Genomic DNA, 18,030 nt, shown 5'->3' on the forward strand with positions numbered 1-18,030 from the left:
ATTTAATTATTGTATTTGTCAAAAACAAACTCAAGTTAATAAGGGGGAAAAAACTTTTCAAGGGGTTTTTAGCATTGAGTGTATAGGTAATTTAAAGGGAATTTTTTTCTCAAGTCATTGCAAAATTCAGGAAACTAAAGTTCAAGTTAGCAAGTTTCAACCTTATTTTAAAAATGACATCAAGGTTGCTTGCTAACTTACAGACTTGCTACATTAATAAAAAAAAAGAAGTTTATTGCATGCTCTATAATATTTAATTAATTTTTATTTGTTATGACTGATAAATTCAATGATCAATGAGAGCGGGTAGCAAAAGCAGATTAGGTTACCAAATAAATATTTATAAAGTTATCTGAAACCACATATTTATTTTGTTTAAAATTATGCCATAAAAAGGTATTTACATAAAACTAAAATTCAAATCAACAGTATTTGAAATAAAAAATAAATAAATTATGTTCTGAAAAGTGAAATTAATAGAAAAATTGTGCTAATTAGTTAAGGAGAAGTGCAAAAAGTCATGAAGGTATTATTGATGTCAAATATACTTAATGAATATTGGTAATAGATTCCAATTGAAATAAATAAAATAATCTATGTACTACAATGAAACGTTAATGGAGAAAAGATACTTATTCGTTTAGGGGAACAGTAAAAAATTGCCACACCAATGATGCTTAGTTAATTTTGATTAGAGTAAATACTTAAAGTAAAAAAAAAGCTATGTACAAAAAAGCAAAATTAATGGAGAAATTTGTTTAAGAGAAACATAAAAAACTACTGTATTATTATAGATAATTTTGTTTAATTGATATTTGTAATAAATAAATTTCAGTATTATGGTAATTAGTGCAGTTTAAGTAGGTACCAATATACTAATATAGGTATAATTTGATACCTATTAAAACTGCATCAAATAGTGCAGTTTTAGTATAGATACTGAGAAAAAAGCTTTTTACATGCCTTTGAAAGAGATAAATGCCAGCGAAAATCACTTGAATGTGGTAAATTTTGACTATTATAAGTTGGCCTCAAACAACTGCATCATGATACTGAATAGAGTTAATCTTTATTTTGACAAAATAAACTGCTAAAACCATGCTTTGTTTAATCTAATAATGTAAAGCAAGGAAAAAATAATAAATAAAAAAATTTGAATTATTTTAACATTATGAATTGTGTTGTATTATGTGTTTCAGTTTTGCATGTGACTTCGCTGAGTTGTTCAGTACCAATGTTTTTATTGTTTACTTTTTTTACACACCGTAAGCAGAAAGGGCATTCAGCTAGTGTATAGAAAAATAAAAGTATAAAATAGAATTACGGAAACAAATCAAATGAAATGAAACATAGTATTTATTTAAATATATAAATTAATTCATTTATCTTACCCTTATTCCAACTCCTATAAACTGATCAATAGAAGTAGCATTTGCCTAAAAATGAATTAAATTTAATAATAATACTTATAATTTGTATAATCATTATTAAATTACAAATAATATAAAAGGAATATCTCAACCTAACTTGCTCGTCACTGTTTGCATATCTGTTTGAATACCTAAGTATAACTTATTGCGGAATTAACCATGTTTGTTTCTAGATGAATAAATAACTGATAGAGTAGAAAAACTGCTACAAATTAAGAACTGTTAAAAAATTTCTCAGATAATGAATTACATAGTTCTATTTAAAATCAGAGTAGCATTACTTTTCTGACAATTTATTACATTAAAGACGAAAATTATCAATACACTAGCGTAAGCTTGTGTTTAACAAATTAATTTTTTATTAAAATCATTTCTTCATTAAATTTACTACCTTAGAATATAATTTTATTTACAAGTTGATGTTTATTTTATTAAATATCTGTATTCTATTTTTTCTTCAGAATATTTTTCAGGAAGACCATGTGGAAAGATAAGTTTCCTATGAACCATAAAAAGAACAAAATGTTATTACGTTTTATTTCTTATTATGGTCAATAGGAAACTTGGAAACATTCATTTAAAAAAATACAGCAATATTTCAGCTACTCAGAATTGTAATTCTTGTCCTATAGCGGGATAAGTTTTTCTAGTCCAGTTTCATGGAAGTCTTCCATTTGCCAATGTAGTTGGTTTGGACATCTTTATCTGTCGGAAATTGATGCTCCTACAGGCATTTCTTTAGGTGCAAGTTAGTAAAGTTACTGGGCACAAAATCAGGTCAATAGAATGAGTCTAACACCTCTCAGCAAAGATTCAGAAAGATTTTCTGTGAAGTGCATTGTCGTGGAGCAACACAACACCAGCACTGAACATCTCATGAATGGCAAGTTCTCCAGTAATGTAATGTTTATAGCTCCCTCAAGCACCCCTTAGCAAGAAATAAACAAAAAAAAAAGCCTTTTTTGTTCTAGATGATCACACTTATCAATTTCTGTGCAGATATAGTCTGCCTGAATTTTGTTAGACACAAAGTTCCACTGTGACACCAAAGTATTGACTTGGTTTCTTAGGTGAAGTGAGAAACTTCATCGACATCACCATGTAAACTCCTGTGACAGTGCAGACAGCAGACTTTTATTATACTTTATAAAAACTTATCCCATATTATTATAAGTGTTACTGTTTTACCATTACAGTGGATATTATGAGGTTCGCCATACATTTTCAGAAAATCTATGCATATTTCTTTTTATAGGCAGTGGGAAACTTAGTTTCTGAAAGATCCTCCTATTGCATCAATATCTAAAGAAAAATTTCAAAACAATGATGTGATGTGTTGGTACAATCCAGCTTATCTGCTTCAAAAGGACTGTTCAAATATTATGTATGCATTTAACAGGAGTAGGGAATTGTGGACTGCTTATTTTTGCTGACAGGGTCAAGAAGGAATATGAGCAATGCTTAGTAAGACATTAAAATCCCCTGATTTGCAGAAAACAAAATAAAAAATGTAAACAAAAAATTTTCGTGTGGAAAAATTGAAATGGGGGAAAGAAAGAAATTGATTCTAAGAGTTTTCGAGGTCAATAAATTTAAACACAAAAGATTTCAAAAGAATATTCTACTCAATTTTTAAGTAAATTTTGTTTAATGGAAAGTTGCATCCTTTATTAAAAGTCCCAAAATTAGATTAATACAGTCAAAGTCAAAACAAACACTGTCAGGGTAATAACTAATGGCAGTAAGCATGGGAGGAGGAATTGTTATTCATTTTGGCTAAGGTAGAGAGCAAGTGCAAAACTACCAAAAATAGGCTTACATAATAATCGGACTACTTTAAAGATATTTTAATATTATTCAAATTTGTTTAAATTATGCTTCAAACACAATTCCATATCATTTCAAACCGTCGTATTTGTGCTTTGAAAATATTTCAATCAGCCTGCAATTTGTTCCACACATAATTCAGTCCAATTCTGATTTGTCTTAATAAATGGTCTAAACATATTCTAATCCTATTTTAATTTATGCAAGCTCTGTTCAACATTTGAAATTTCTGAAAATGGTGTCATATCTTCTAATCAAGTATTTTATTTAAAATAGCACTAGATTTGCTTCTTGTTTAAAAAGTGCAGAACTACTTCTTCACAAAGCTTCAAAATAAATTAAAATTACAGCATATAATCACATCATTATATTAAGTGAAAATATTAAGTAAATTTTTGAAATATGTTTGGGGGGAGAAGCAGGCACATTTTTAATAAAAGTATCTTTTTCAAAGTTTAAACCAGACAAATAAGGTCAGCTATCCAAGAACACTGATGTCTATTGAAATTATTCATACACTAAATCTATATCTTTTTGAGCATTTTGTTCATTAAAAAGTTTGATCAGAATGAATATCTACAAGGGAAATCTAAGTTTTCTAAGTTTTGAAAGGACGTTTTCAGGGAAATCTAAAGCATGTTTGATTCGATGTCCGAACATTAATTTCATTTTTACTGGAATATTTGAGTAAAAGTATTTAGGGAAAAATTTTCAGCATACTTATGTTTTATGGTCAGATATTCTATAGTTGCAAAATGAGCCTTTTTAATGTTTCCATAAAATTAGCAAATGTAAACTGGTTTTCGTAAATTTAACTACTGTTTGTGATACACCTGATTTTTTAAAAACTTTCTATTCCATTGTTTTCCCATTAAATTCTGAATATTATTTCCATAAATATAATATCATATTTTTAAATTATTTTTCCACAACAATTAAAAAAGATCCACCTTCTACTCATGTTATGCTAACCATCAATGTCTTTAAAAGCTTTAGTAGCAAATGTTATGAAAAATATAGTTATAAGAAGAGTACTTTCATCATGTTAGTTAAAAATAAAAATTCTCCTTAGCAAATGCTAATATAAGACCTAGCATTGCTTAAGAAGCAATACTAGGTGTAAAAAGATTAAACATTGTCCTAGAAAGACTTACTTGTCCCCCTGTTTCTTCATCAGTTTTCATAACGAGTGTGGCATGGCCCTGTGGTACCAACTTCTTAAACACCTCACTAAAGTATTGGGAGACTTGCTTGAATGTTGATTTAATATCTGAAAATTTTTTCTTCTCCAACTGGTCCATTAAGTGCAGAATTGACTGGAATTTATCATAAATAAAATTATTCTTTCTAAAAAAATTAGAAATAGAAAAAAATGTAATATACAGTGGGGGAAAAAATGAAACACCCAGAATTACTTTTGGTCATATGATCCGATTTTTATGCACTAAGACTCAATTTTAGTGGTTTGTCATCCTAACCTGAAATTAATTAATGATGAAAATATTTTTTTAAGTAACAAAATTAAATGCAAAAACATACTGGACATATTTTTCTTTAGATTGATACTGATTTACGACCTTAAAAATGTGAAAGGTTGCCCCAATTTAGAAAATATGGTCCCAATAATTTAATCAATAGAGTGGTTTAAATTTTGGAGACTAGATATTGGAATCATTTGTTTTGTACTGTTAATAACAGAAAGTTGCTACAGAAGCCTGCAGGAAGATTACCCTGGCTTTTCTGAAGTTATGTTATTGTTTTTGTCTCCACTCTTAAAATGTTAAAAATGCTTTCACCTAGATAAAAAGATACAAAAAAGGAAGAAGAAAAAAACTTCATTAAAAAGTTATTCAAAAATATATATGAAAAATTCAAAGCAAGTTTGTTGTTTCAGACAAAACATGCTTATCAGTCACTTGATGTTTGAATGCGTTTGAAAAGATAGTACAAGCATGCTTATCAGTCACTTAATGTTGAAATCACTTGATGTTTCATTCTAAAATTGAGTAAATAAGAATTGCAAAGTAAAATTTCCTAGTAACTTGAACAGGATAATGGCTTTTAAATCGCGGTAATACGAAACGTGTTATTTTATATAAAATCCTGAAAATAGGAAACATGATTAACGATCTTAAATCGGGTAAATAGGGACCATGATGTGTGGTTTTAACTCATGTAAATGTGATTTTAAATCTCTTTGCATTTGTAAGAAAAAATCCGTAAAAATTAATTTCCCCCCCTCCTCAAGAATTAAAAAAAGACTAACATTCTTTGTAAAGGTGGATTTTTCTTCTTTAGTAACAGTAAAAAAATTTCAGCGATAACAAATTTTCCTCAAACCGTGTTTGAGTATATTATGCAGGTCTGCAAATAGGTCACCCCAGATTTAAGATATGAAGAGAATTATCATCAAAATCTGAATAATTATTATCTAGGTCAATACCAGCAAAGATACTGCTAAAATCATTAAAATCTTTTGTTAATAAAAAGTGAAAGGAAATTAACTTCAATTTAATTAAGTACTAAATGAAAGGACTTAAATTTAAATAAAATAATCTTTATCAATATATATGCCCATTAAAGGCAGTAGTTACAAAACACTCCACATTGTAAGAGTTACACATACTTCGTAAGCTCTGTCAAGCTCAGCCTTGCGGTGACCAAATCTTTCCTTTTGTTCTGAGAAACTAATAAATTGGTCCAATGCTTTTTTGTTAACGTGACTATATTTTTTTAGTTCATGATTGCATTGCTCCAGTTTTTTATATAGCTAAAATGAAACAAAAATATCACTTTTATTTATGCATTAATGTCAAACAAAACATACACAGACATACATATACAATCTACACTATTTAGTATAATTTTACAGTGACCCTCCCAGTATAATAATGGAAGCATAATGTGCCGTTTGCTATTCTAAAAATCCAATATTATTTTAATGCTCACTAAAACGTTCACACTGAACTGTTCATTCCAAATAAAGTAACCAACGCTTAATCATTTGGTTTAAAAAATATGCAAAGAAATTATTCAAATCAATTTAAAAATATAAAGAAATAAGTATAAAAAATATAAAGATTTTTTAAAAGAAATGAAAAACGTTTTTAAAAATTTAAGAAAAAAATATAAAAGCTGAAAAACAAATAAGAAAAAGATATAATCTCTTCATCAGCTCACAACTGTAAAAAAAGAGTGATTTCTAATATTGTATTAATATAGCCAAAGCAAAATTTTATCAATACGATATTGTGAGTACAATATTATATTACAATAATAAAACTTACAATTTTCTTCATTAACCTCTCTTTTCTTTTATACTTTTTGTCTTTATTGTGTTACATACATATATGTATTTACATATACATTATCCCATATTAATCAAGAATACTAGTTGCATGTGATTCATAAATACCAAAGTATACAATTCTTAACTCATGTTCCCTGTGGCAGAATTTTTTCTGGCTTTCTGCGACAAACCTAACTAGAAACAATATCTTTCTGCAAGATATTTTTATTGTTATAAATATATGTGTAATGAATTTATAATAATAGATGCACTTCGTGTTTATAAAAAAAGCCTACATGCATTGAGTAAAACTGTGTAGATTTTTTTTTCTTAATTTCATAATATAAGTTTAAATTGCTTAAGTTTAAATTTGCATAATCTTCGACAATAAAGAAAAATTTTAAATTTATAGATCTGCAAACAAAAATGCTTATTAGAGCATAAATAAAGATTACTCAGAACCTGTAATAAGATAGAATTTAAAAATAGCTAAGAATGGACAAAAATATTAAATTTATAAAACAAGATAACTGAATTTGAAGTCAGTTTAAAACAGTAGGATTTAATGTTTCATTATATTTGTTATATCAGGTTCAGAAACAAATCAGGTGAAAAAAATAATATTAAAGATGAGCAATCGAAATCAAAATAATAGAATTGACTATAACCGAATTCTAAAAGCAAAAAATTAAATGCAATCTTTGTTTAAATTTTTTTCCATATGAAAACAATTTCAGATTAATTAGATTTGATTAATATTGTACTGACTTATTGAAATATTATTTTTTTGAAACAAAAAGGTAAATAAAACTTTTTCCGTGACCAGATTAAGTTCAGAACAAAAAAAATATACAGCGCTTGTGATTTGTAACAGAAGTCCCACTGTATTGTGTAAATATATAGGGAACCACCATTTGAGANAGACTGGTTTGTTTGATATAAAATCAGCTTAGTTAAATGAATTTTTTTTAAAAATTCACATGAATTTTACAAAGACTTAAAAGAAATGTCTTCAAACGGTCTTTTAAGAGTATTCAGTGATATTTAAAAGCACGTTTTTTAAATAAGCATTACAAGGCAAAAAGAAAGGAGTATTTAAAAAGAATATTAAATACATAATAAGAGCAAAAAATTGGAGACAGCAACTATCACAACTAGAAATTATATACTGATTTTCAATTTCTCTATTTGTTGACTTGCATATTACAAATTCATTGGCTTTTTTTCCCCACCTAATCATTCTCATACTTTATTCCTTAATTACATCAACAATAATAAATTATTCGTAGTTATGTTTATCATAAGTAAATAATATTAAAAAATTAAAAAAAACTGAGTAAAAGTAACTAATTATACATGCAAAAATAAATAAATAAATATTATAAAAAAAACAGCATTAACAAAAACTAACAGTTATTAATAGAATTTGAATTACATTTGTAAAAGTGAACATTCTCTCTGCTCAGTGGAGTTAAAATTTTAAAATTCAGATAGTTTTTAATCAATATATATATATATATATAATAAGTTGGCCCAATTAACTTGTAGAAAAATGTTTACAGTTATTTAAATCTATTTTACTTATTATATTTACTTTCATAAGGAATCTAAATACTTGATTAATTTTATGATTAAAATATTATATAAACATTGGGCCTATTGTATTTTTTAAGTCTCCTAAAAATATAAAAATGGTTATCCCACTTATTCCCTCCTTTTTTTCTATGATATTATAATTTATTTTTTTATAATGTTTGAACAGTGCACACAAAAAATTTAACCTCTTGAATAACTGATTGGATTTTCCGGTACTGGGATGTAATCTTAATGGTTTGAGAGCATTAACCTTAAATATACTAAATAATAAGTGAAGGCAATATTTTAAGTAACAAAATCATACACAAAAACGTTCTTGCACTGAATGAATATACCTTTTTTTTCTTTCAAAATTTGATTCCTGACCCTAAAAATAAGGAAGTATCTGCAATTTGGGAAATGGGGTTTTAATAGTTTAGGCAGGTGATCAGTCAGTTTAATGTTAATACAATTACGTTTTACATATTTTGATAAAACTCCAGAACTTTTAAAACAAAATATTTGCACACAATTATAGAATTTGTTTTTTTAAACCTAATTCTATGCACACAAAAAATATTTTTAACAATTATATATTATATTTTTATTACTTTATTTAATATTAGTTGAAAGAAATTTGAATAGTAAGACATTTTATATAGGAAAAAACAAAATTTTACTGAGATTGGTCAAACAGTTCTTAAGAAATAAAACTTAAAATTACAACTTTTTTATGACAACTATTGGAACTCTATTTTACAGGTTGCGACTAGGATCATAATCCCAATCAATCGAAAAAAGTATCTTCATTCAGAAAACGTTTGTTCTTGTGTCTGATTTTGTAATTTAAAATATCGTCTGCCTCATTAATCAGCATAAATAACGTTGGCTCTCTAGCATAAGGATTGAATCCTAGTACAAGAAAATTGGGTCATCATATTAAAAGCTAATCAGGGTATAACATTTTTCATCGCAATGTATGGTTGAAAGTGTACCAGTGTGATGTCAAAAGTTCATAAATTTTTCCTACTTTGATTCTTTTATCATACTTTCACTCATCAAAGCTTAAAACATAAAATATCTGAATTTTTACTTACTTGCTTAGTACTCAAATTTTGATATTTTTCAAATGCATCAGATGGTAATGAACCAAGTTCTCTCACTTTCCGAGTGAATTCCTCTTTCTATATACATAAAATAGATATAAACACAACAATTAAAATATTAATCAAAAGAATTTTTGCTATATCATGACATATAAACAAAATTTACATAAAACTACAAAATAGTAAGAAGCACATGTATAAATTTCAATACTGTTTCTCTTAACTCTTTTATTATTTATAGCTAGAGCAAATTAATTATCCTTTTCAAAAAAATAAATAAAAGGAAGGAGGCAATAATCACAAATTAAACTTGCTCTTGTAAGCAAAGTTAAACCAAACTAAGGAAGAAGAAAAAACTATTACTGATTCAATTTCTAATTATATACATGAGGTGTGGCTGTTAAATAACGAGATTGATGCCTATAAAGCCTTCTCTTTCAAAAGTGCTATTCTTACGTATGGTCTACATTTATAATCTGACCGTGACCTTTGTTTTTATAAAGAGCTATTGATTTGCTTTCAAATAAAATAATTAGTGTAATAATTGAGCAAGAATGAACCAACAATTTTACATAACATGGGACAAATGGTACTGAACTATAACAAAAAGTGTATGACGATTTATGTTTACCACTTGCGTGAGTTTCGCAGTCTTTTAAAGGTTTCAAAGAATGCTGAGAAGACATTGAACATGAGCTGCCCTTTCACGCAAAAAACAGGAGAAAAATATTGAAAAAGATTTATTCAGACTTATAAAGATTTATTCTGATTGCACAGTAAATAAAACTATTAATCGACGTTACTACCTTGAAGATCTTTCTAAACTCCCTAAAAGATCAAGAAGAAAAACAAATCAAATTATGTAAAAAACAGCTCATTCTGCGTTGTCTGTCAAGATATTTTGAGTTAAGTAAACCATCCTCCTGACCATACGAGTTTTATTGATTTTCCATGGTCAAGCATGTATCAAAAAGAACAAGTTTTCAGCTCATTGAAGGTGAAAAAAAAACATAAAAGCAACGTGCAACAAAAGCACTCTCAAAAGCAGATTCCAGCACTGCTTCAAACTGGGGAAAATTTGCATAGAGCATAATTTAGATGATTATAACTAAAAGTATTTGAATTCAAAATATGTTTCACAGCAATAGTACCATTATTTAATGACCACACTTCGTATACATAATATTCTAACAAAAAACATTAATTTTTCCCACAGATCTTTGAAACAAAGATTTATATAGTTTTTATTAGCGACCCACTTTTATTAAAGAAAGAGAAAGAAGAAAAAAGACCCAGGATTTTGGAAACCCTGGGTCCTAAAGACAAGTATATTGCAAAGTTTTGCAGTGTCACAGAAAAACAATGATCTGGAAAATGAATAGCTAATTAACTGTTAACCAGTTAAGTAATAACTAGTTAGCTGTATCAACAGATGTGCTCCTAATACGATTGGCACATTGAAGACAATTTTTTTACAATTATTATTTTTACAATTATTTAGATTTAAGAATTAGGCCTCTGTAGATATATATAATTTTCTAAACACAGCATTTGCATTTTCCTTGAAGTTCACAAAAGAATTGTTGAAATTCTAAGATAAGTTTTAATTTTAAAATAATTTTTTTCTTTGATAAAACAATTTGAAACTGCTTATGGATTGCTTAAATAATTTGCAGAATTTACACATTCTCTTGTAAATGTGGTTTGTTACCCCAAAACAGTCATTGAAATTCAAATTTGAAGACCATACTACTTACATCAAAATAAACTGCCCAACATGGCTTGTTTCAGAAAAATAAATTTCAATTCTTCTATTATAATTCAAAAATGTTCTTGATTGTTGAGAGGTTTATCACATCTTAAGTGAATGACTTTTCCAACCCATATTAAACTTTTATTTCATAATTAAACTTAATAGAGCTCATACAAAAAAAGAAAATTTTTCAAATTTAGGGGAACAAATAATCCTTTTATTAACTGTTAAATATGTTAAAATTTATCAAAGAAATGATTTTGGACAGCAAATAAAGAAATTACCTTTTTCAAGAGGAGTGACTGCTTGCTTGTCATTTTTTCTAAATCTTTGGAATCTTCATTGATTTTATCTTGAAAATCTCTCTCTTGGGCCTTCCAATGTTCTAATTCTTTTTGTAAGCTCTTTTGTTCTGAATGAAATTTCTCAAACTTCTGCTCAAGTCCTAAACAAAAAAGAGGGGGAAAATTAAGGGAATTGAAAATTGATTCACATTTAATTAACTTATTTTTCACTCAGAAAGACGAATTTAATAAAAAATACACAGATAAACTGCATACCTGCCATACTAGATTTTTTAAAATAAAGAAATTTCACAAAAAAAGGAAAAAAATCATTTATTTTTTAAATACAGATGATTTTACACATTCTTTATTTTTACTTCTTATTCAAATAATCAACAGTAAATTATTGGAATATAATATTCCACGAGTGAAAAGTGATTTAATGAACTCAGCTCTCCTAAATCTGCTACAGAAGGGGGGAAAAAGGACTCAATTTTTTGTACTATGAGATGCTTAACATCGGGTCAAAGATCAGGAAAGGTCAAAGGAAGAAACTCGAAAAAATATCAAAACAAAAAATATTAACAAAACAAATAAGTAGATTAAAATGTATTTTAAATATTTGTGTGTAGCTCTTATTAAGAGAGCTCCTTCCGACAATCTCTGAAAGAGATCTGCAACCTCATGATGCAGACAATGATTTATTTATTTTTCAAGTTGAATGATTTATTTTTGATTTATCAGTTATTTTTATTGAATTATTTTAGATAATTTTTAGAGTTGATTATTTAATGGATTATTTTTCAAGTTAAAAGCTAAATTAGAAAAAAATGTATTTTAGAAAAAACTAAGCATCACAACAAACAAAGCTCTTCACATCTTTTATAGCAATCAATAAATTCTGATTTATCAGTTATTTTTATTGAATTATTTTAGATTATTTTTATAATTGATTATTTAATGGATTATTTTTAGAGTTGAAAGCTAAGAGCTAGAGTTGAAAAAACTAAGCATCACAACAAACAAACCTCTTCACATCTTTTAAAGCAATCAATAAATTTTGATTTATCAGTTATTTTTATTGAATTATTTAAGATAATTTTTAGAGTTGATTATTTAATGGATTATTTTTCGAGTTGAAAGCTAAATTTAAAAAAAATTATTTTAGAAAAAACTAAGCATCACAACAAACAAACCTCTTCCCATCTTTTGAAGCAATCAATAAATTCTGATTTATCAGTTATTTTTATTGAATGATTTTAGATTATTCTTATAGTTGATTATTTAATGGATTAATTTTAGAGTTGAAAGCTAAGAGCTAGAGTTGAAAAAACTAAGCATCTCAACAAACAAAGCTCTTATCATCTTTTAAAGCAAACTTATTTTTATGATACAAAATTAAATGCGAACTTTAAAATTACAATTGTTTATTCATTTAAAATAGTTTTATTATTCATTATTGGTAAATTTGTTTTTAAACATAATTATATTAGTAGGGATCATTTACAAGTAGTATTTCCATACCATGAATATGACACCAATAAAAATTGAAATTGTTAGCGAAAAATTATAAACCTTTGATAACATTTTGAAGTCAATGGAGGTAACCTCTAAAAATGAGCAACCTCCATCAATAACCATTTTACTGTGGAACAGAGACTGGTCGCTAATGAGAGGTTTCACTGTACAAAAGTTTAATGGACATTTTCAAAATGCAGAAGATTTGTGTTGAACTGCAAAAGGGCAGAAAATGGAAGGAAAATGAAGAAAGCTTCTGCAAAATGTAGATAAGCTGGCAGCTATGCAAACTGATAAAAAATATTTATGTCATCTTAAGTAGAAATAAAAGTTGTAACTGTATAAAATGTCAAAAAAAAGCTAAACATGTATCTTCAGGAATCAATAGGCGAAACAAGCATTATTTATATATTATACAATCTAAATAAGTTTTGAAAAGTATTTGTATTAATTATAAAGCTAAACGAATTTAATTAAAATAAAATGTGCATTAAACAACAAATTATTTGACACATAAATTATTGACAATTTTTAAGTTTCACGCCACTTTCCTACATTTGGTCTCTTGAAGAAAATCAGACTTTAAAAAGAAATCTTTCTTACTTAAATCAATTAATTTTTTGTCCAAAATAAAAAAGGATTTAACTCAATGATTTTTCCTTAAACAATTTAAGTCATTTAAATCGCGATTCGAATCAAATTTTTTAGATGGATATCAGTACTGGAAACATTAAATAAAATTCACTTGTAAAAATAATTTTTTTCTATTAAAAAGGCTTTCAATGGCCAAATATTAGCCAGATTTCACCAGATTGTATAGCATTTTTAAATTTTCAGTAATAAAAGTTTTTAATTCTGAAAACTTTTATAAAAAAGGAAAATGATCAACAAGGAGGATGATGCAACATTTTGTAATGCTCACCTTTAAGATTTTTATTCACATCATTTATCCTGGTACTGATTGCTGCAAGCTCAGCGTTGCTGTTTTCCAACTTTCTCCTCCTATCTTCTACAGAAATTTCTTGAAGTGCCTATTTTTATAGAAAAATAAGTATATATTCACATAATAGATACACACACTCTTAAAGGACAGCAAACAATACTCACAGCTTCGAGTTCTTCCTTTCTTCTATATAAGTTGTTATTTAATAAGTTCTCCAACTTGTTTTTTTCCGCTTCAAGCTTTAAAAAACAAACATTGCATTGATATGCAAAGAATTACATAGATTTTTAAAATATTGATACAAAGGGACATGGTACACAAATGTAATTGTTTTTTGGGGGATATAATAAGATAAATAAATTAATAATTAAATTCATAATTTTTTTATTACATAAAAACGCAATAGGAAAAAAATCCCATCGTTGTTGGCACATTCTAAATTAGCCAGAAAAATCACATGGTATGAACTAGCAATTTTATGAAACTCTAAATTCCTTTGGCTGCTTTCAGCATAAAATTAATAAAAGTTATAAAGATGCAATATTTACTTTGAAAATACAAAAATAATTAAGAAGACATTTTATTTTATTCATATACATTCATACAGAGATTATGGATATGATAACTCACACGCATTCTTTCACTGAAAGCTTCTTTGTTCTCCTGAGTCAATTTCCGGATATCGTCGTTGAGTTGATCCACTTCTTGCTGATCGGTAACTGACAGCTGATTCAACAAATCTTGTTGAAGTTCACTACGTAATGATTGCTCAGTAGATTGCATTGACTTCAGGCTTGAATCAAGACTTGCCAAGCTCCTTTCCTACAAAAGAATAGAAAGAAAGAAAAATTCGATCATGTAAAATGCGTAACAAGTGCCTGAAATTGATGATTACATGTTCAGCTAACTGTAAACAAAAAATTAGTTAGTACTCCTCCTAAACTAGGGCTGTCAGTACAATTGGATTAATAAAAAAAATTTATATTTAAAATAAATCTTTATTGCAGATAAGTAGCCCATTAACAAAAGCAGAAAATGATAATGAAAAATTAAAATTAGTTAAAATTTTCAGGTCTCACAGTGGACTGATCATAAAGACATGATTCCCAGTAGAACAACGAAGTCAAGCATCACTGGCTGCAGCTAGTGACGGGGTGGGTGACCACTTAGATCAGCCTGCATAGGGAATGAGGATGTGCGGCGTCGGCTCTCGTTAAACTGTTCTACCATAAAGTGCTCGACTTCAATCGCAGGTTGTCTGCCACCAAAGCAGGGGGGTCAACCTCTCAGCAGCGAATCAAAATTGCGATGGCATGTCTGCGGGTTATATTCAGGGATGTTTCGCAGACCGTCGCCAATAGCCCATTGTGCAGCTCTAGTGCGATGTATATAAAATTCCTACCTAAAATTTTCACACATTGCACCTTAAATTTACAAAAAATTGAAGAAAAAAAAACATGCTACTTTTTCTGCTAGTTATAACCCTTGAACTAAACATGTTTTAATTTTTCTGCCTATTTTATGATTTAAATAACTTAAATTAATTAAATTCTAATCAATAATCTAGTGTTTTAAATTCGCAACGTGTCAGGAAAAAGGAAACAAAACAAACAGAAATTTACCAATAGTTTACGATTTTCCCCATGAAACAAACACTTCATTCATTTTGCTGGTTTTTTTTTTTTTTTTTTTTTNTTTTTTTTTTTTTTTTTTTGCAAATACATTTTACAGGCAATCATGCATTTACAAACAGCAATGCCAAAACACATGCACAACGAAAATGGCAAAATTATTAATAATTTTTTTACAGTTACCAGCTGATATATTTAGTAACTAATTTTGAAATTTTTGCATGCAAGAAAATTGGTTTACCAACCAAAACACTTTTACCCATTTCAAGTTTTCTTAAATTTGCTTTTCAAATTGTTGGTTATTTTTCAGGCACCCAATTTGTGGGTGACTATTAGTAAGTTTAAGAGCAATAGGTTATATAGCAATTATGAGGTTTATTTATATATTAACACAAAATTCTGATAGTTAACTATTAAATTACAATACTCTCTATAATATATTTCACAAATTCAATGTGTCTTAATGGGCTTTTGATTCAGTAACATACAATTGGTAATAATTAGGAATGAAGTAGAGTATGTAGTACTATAGCAAACCAACTTCAAATCCAAATTATTCTGCATAAAAAAATTCTAAAATTTATTCTCTATTATACACAACATAATTTTTCACCTAATTATTTATTGATAACTTTTCAAATTTATTTAAGTTTATAAATACACAAAATTCCATAATGTCTGTCATTAATATAGCACATTTTTCAAAAGAAAGTATGTTGTTGGGTGGTAGCAAACTAATATTTAAAGAAAGAAACAAAAGCACAATTAAAATCTGCTGAATTATTAGTGAAAAACATTCAAAACGATTTTGATTGCTTGATGAAACTTGCAGGTGCTTCTAAAAATACTTCAACTCCTCCTTTTTTCTTTTTTTTTTTAATATCGCCAATTACAATATTGATGAAATTTATTAATAATGCTTAAAAATCTGAAACAAATACTTTTTCAAATTAAAGTGGCTAAAATTATATAATTATAACTAAGAAGGGACTAAATAAAAGAAAATCACAGCTACTTTTACACAAGTTCAACACCCTCATGAATGAATTTGTCAGTAAAATTTCAAATAAAGAATGAATTAGTTTAAATTGGTACACATATAAAAAATCAACTTTTCAAAATTACTTTTGGCAGAACAGTCTTTCTTCATTATTTATATATTAACTACAAACTTAATAAGTTTTGAAAAAGTATTTGAATTTACTATAAAGCTAAATGGATATAATTAAAATAATATGTACATTAAACAACAAATTATTTAACACATAAATAATAGGAATTTTTAAGTTTCAAGCTACTTTTTTCCACATTTGGTCTCTTGAAAAAATCAATGAAATCAGATTTAATCAACCATTTTTATTCTTAAACAAATTAAGTAATTTAAATCTAATGATTTAAATGGATATTAGTACTAGAAACATTTAATACAATTCACCAGTAAAAATTAATTTTTTCCATTAAAAAGGCCTTTAATGCCCAAACAAATTGCCTAAATCATTTAGCTTTTGCCAGATTGTTTAAATTTTCTGTAATAAAAGAACACAATTGAGATCTGTTAAATTATTAGTGAAAAAGGTGGATGAACGACATGCAAACAATTGAATCAAAGCAATCAAAATCATTTTGATTGCTTGATGAATCTTGCAGGGGTTTCTAAAAATACTTTTCAACTTCTTTCTTTTTCTTCAGTCTATTGAAGAACAGGGTTTAAGGTTTTTTAGGCCTGCCTTCAGCAGTTGTGATTTGTAACAATTCAAAAAGGTTTTTGCATCTTTCTCCCTTAAAAATTTACATATGATTCCTAATGTGCAAACTTTTTGTTTCACTTTATTTTTTACAAGAATTTTAAAAATATACATGCATAGTTATCCTCATGGAAAACAACTGTATTTTTTCTTCATTTAAACTAGAAAATATCTACTAAAAACATTAAAAATTAAAACTTTTAAAATATCAATAACACAGATATTTTAAATTAAAACAAGACCACTCAATTGACAGTTCCTTTTCTGATTCTCATTAAATCTTTCTTAATCATACAACGGATAAACAAACATTTTAACAGACAACATTACCTTAGGCTGGTGTGATCTATCTAAAGCAGCTACTTCTTCCTTCATCAAACGGATGTCTGTCTTTAGTTTGTCAAACACATCCCTTAAATAGAAAAACATAATTAATCAACTCATAAACGATATAACTTCTTGAAAAGGGTACACAACCTGCTACCCAAGAGCAAATGTTTCTCTAATCACCAAAATCGAATCAGAAATTAATTCAAAAATAACCTTAAAAAATTTAAAGTAAATGTAAAAAAAATATTATTAATTTAAAAATTTTTGTTTTCAGAATTTAAAAAACAATATCTCATTCTTTTCTAAGAAATCCCGATTTTATTAACTAACTTTATTTAATCATAATATTTTAAAACAAATGAGAATCAAAACAAAATTTCAGAAAGAAAAAAAAAACATTAAACTTTTTGTTTTGTAAGATTTCTGCTATTGTCAAAAAACATTTGTGTTAGGCAGATTCTATCAAATTAGAAAAACGTTAATCAAGTTGAAATTTTCGTGTAAACAAAATTTTAAAGAGAATTTGTCTTAAGTCAGAGTCTATCACAAAGAGAGTTTACCATATTACAACCAAAACTATTCTTTAGCGCACAAGAGTG

The 18,030-nt window shown here is 27.2% G+C and overlaps 1 protein-coding gene across 2 annotated transcripts in view; it reads right to left on the minus strand.

Moving 5' to 3' along the window:
• LOC107450469 (structural maintenance of chromosomes protein 3) overlaps positions 1-18,030 on the minus strand; it is a 59,770-nt gene that overhangs the window by 2,007 nt on the left and 39,733 nt on the right. For both annotated transcript variants that reach the window (XM_043044453.2, XM_071180748.1), the window contains exons 20-28: positions 17,432-17,513; positions 14,356-14,547; positions 13,890-13,964; positions 13,705-13,813; positions 11,265-11,425; positions 9,219-9,305; positions 5,884-6,027; positions 4,412-4,573; positions 1,392-1,436 (exon numbers count right to left, since the gene is read on the minus strand). In XM_043044453.2, the coding sequence (XP_042900387.1) occupies positions 1,392-1,436; positions 4,412-4,573; positions 5,884-6,027; positions 9,219-9,305; positions 11,265-11,425; positions 13,705-13,813; positions 13,890-13,964; positions 14,356-14,547; positions 17,432-17,513 (1,057 nt within the window). The remainder of the gene's footprint in view (positions 1-1,391; positions 1,437-4,411; positions 4,574-5,883; positions 6,028-9,218; positions 9,306-11,264; positions 11,426-13,704; positions 13,814-13,889; positions 13,965-14,355; positions 14,548-17,431; positions 17,514-18,030) is intronic.

This window comes from Parasteatoda tepidariorum, chromosome 5 (assembly GCF_043381705.1).
Source record: "Parasteatoda tepidariorum isolate YZ-2023 chromosome 5, CAS_Ptep_4.0, whole genome shotgun sequence".
Taxonomy (NCBI): Eukaryota; Metazoa; Arthropoda; class Arachnida; order Araneae; family Theridiidae; genus Parasteatoda; species Parasteatoda tepidariorum.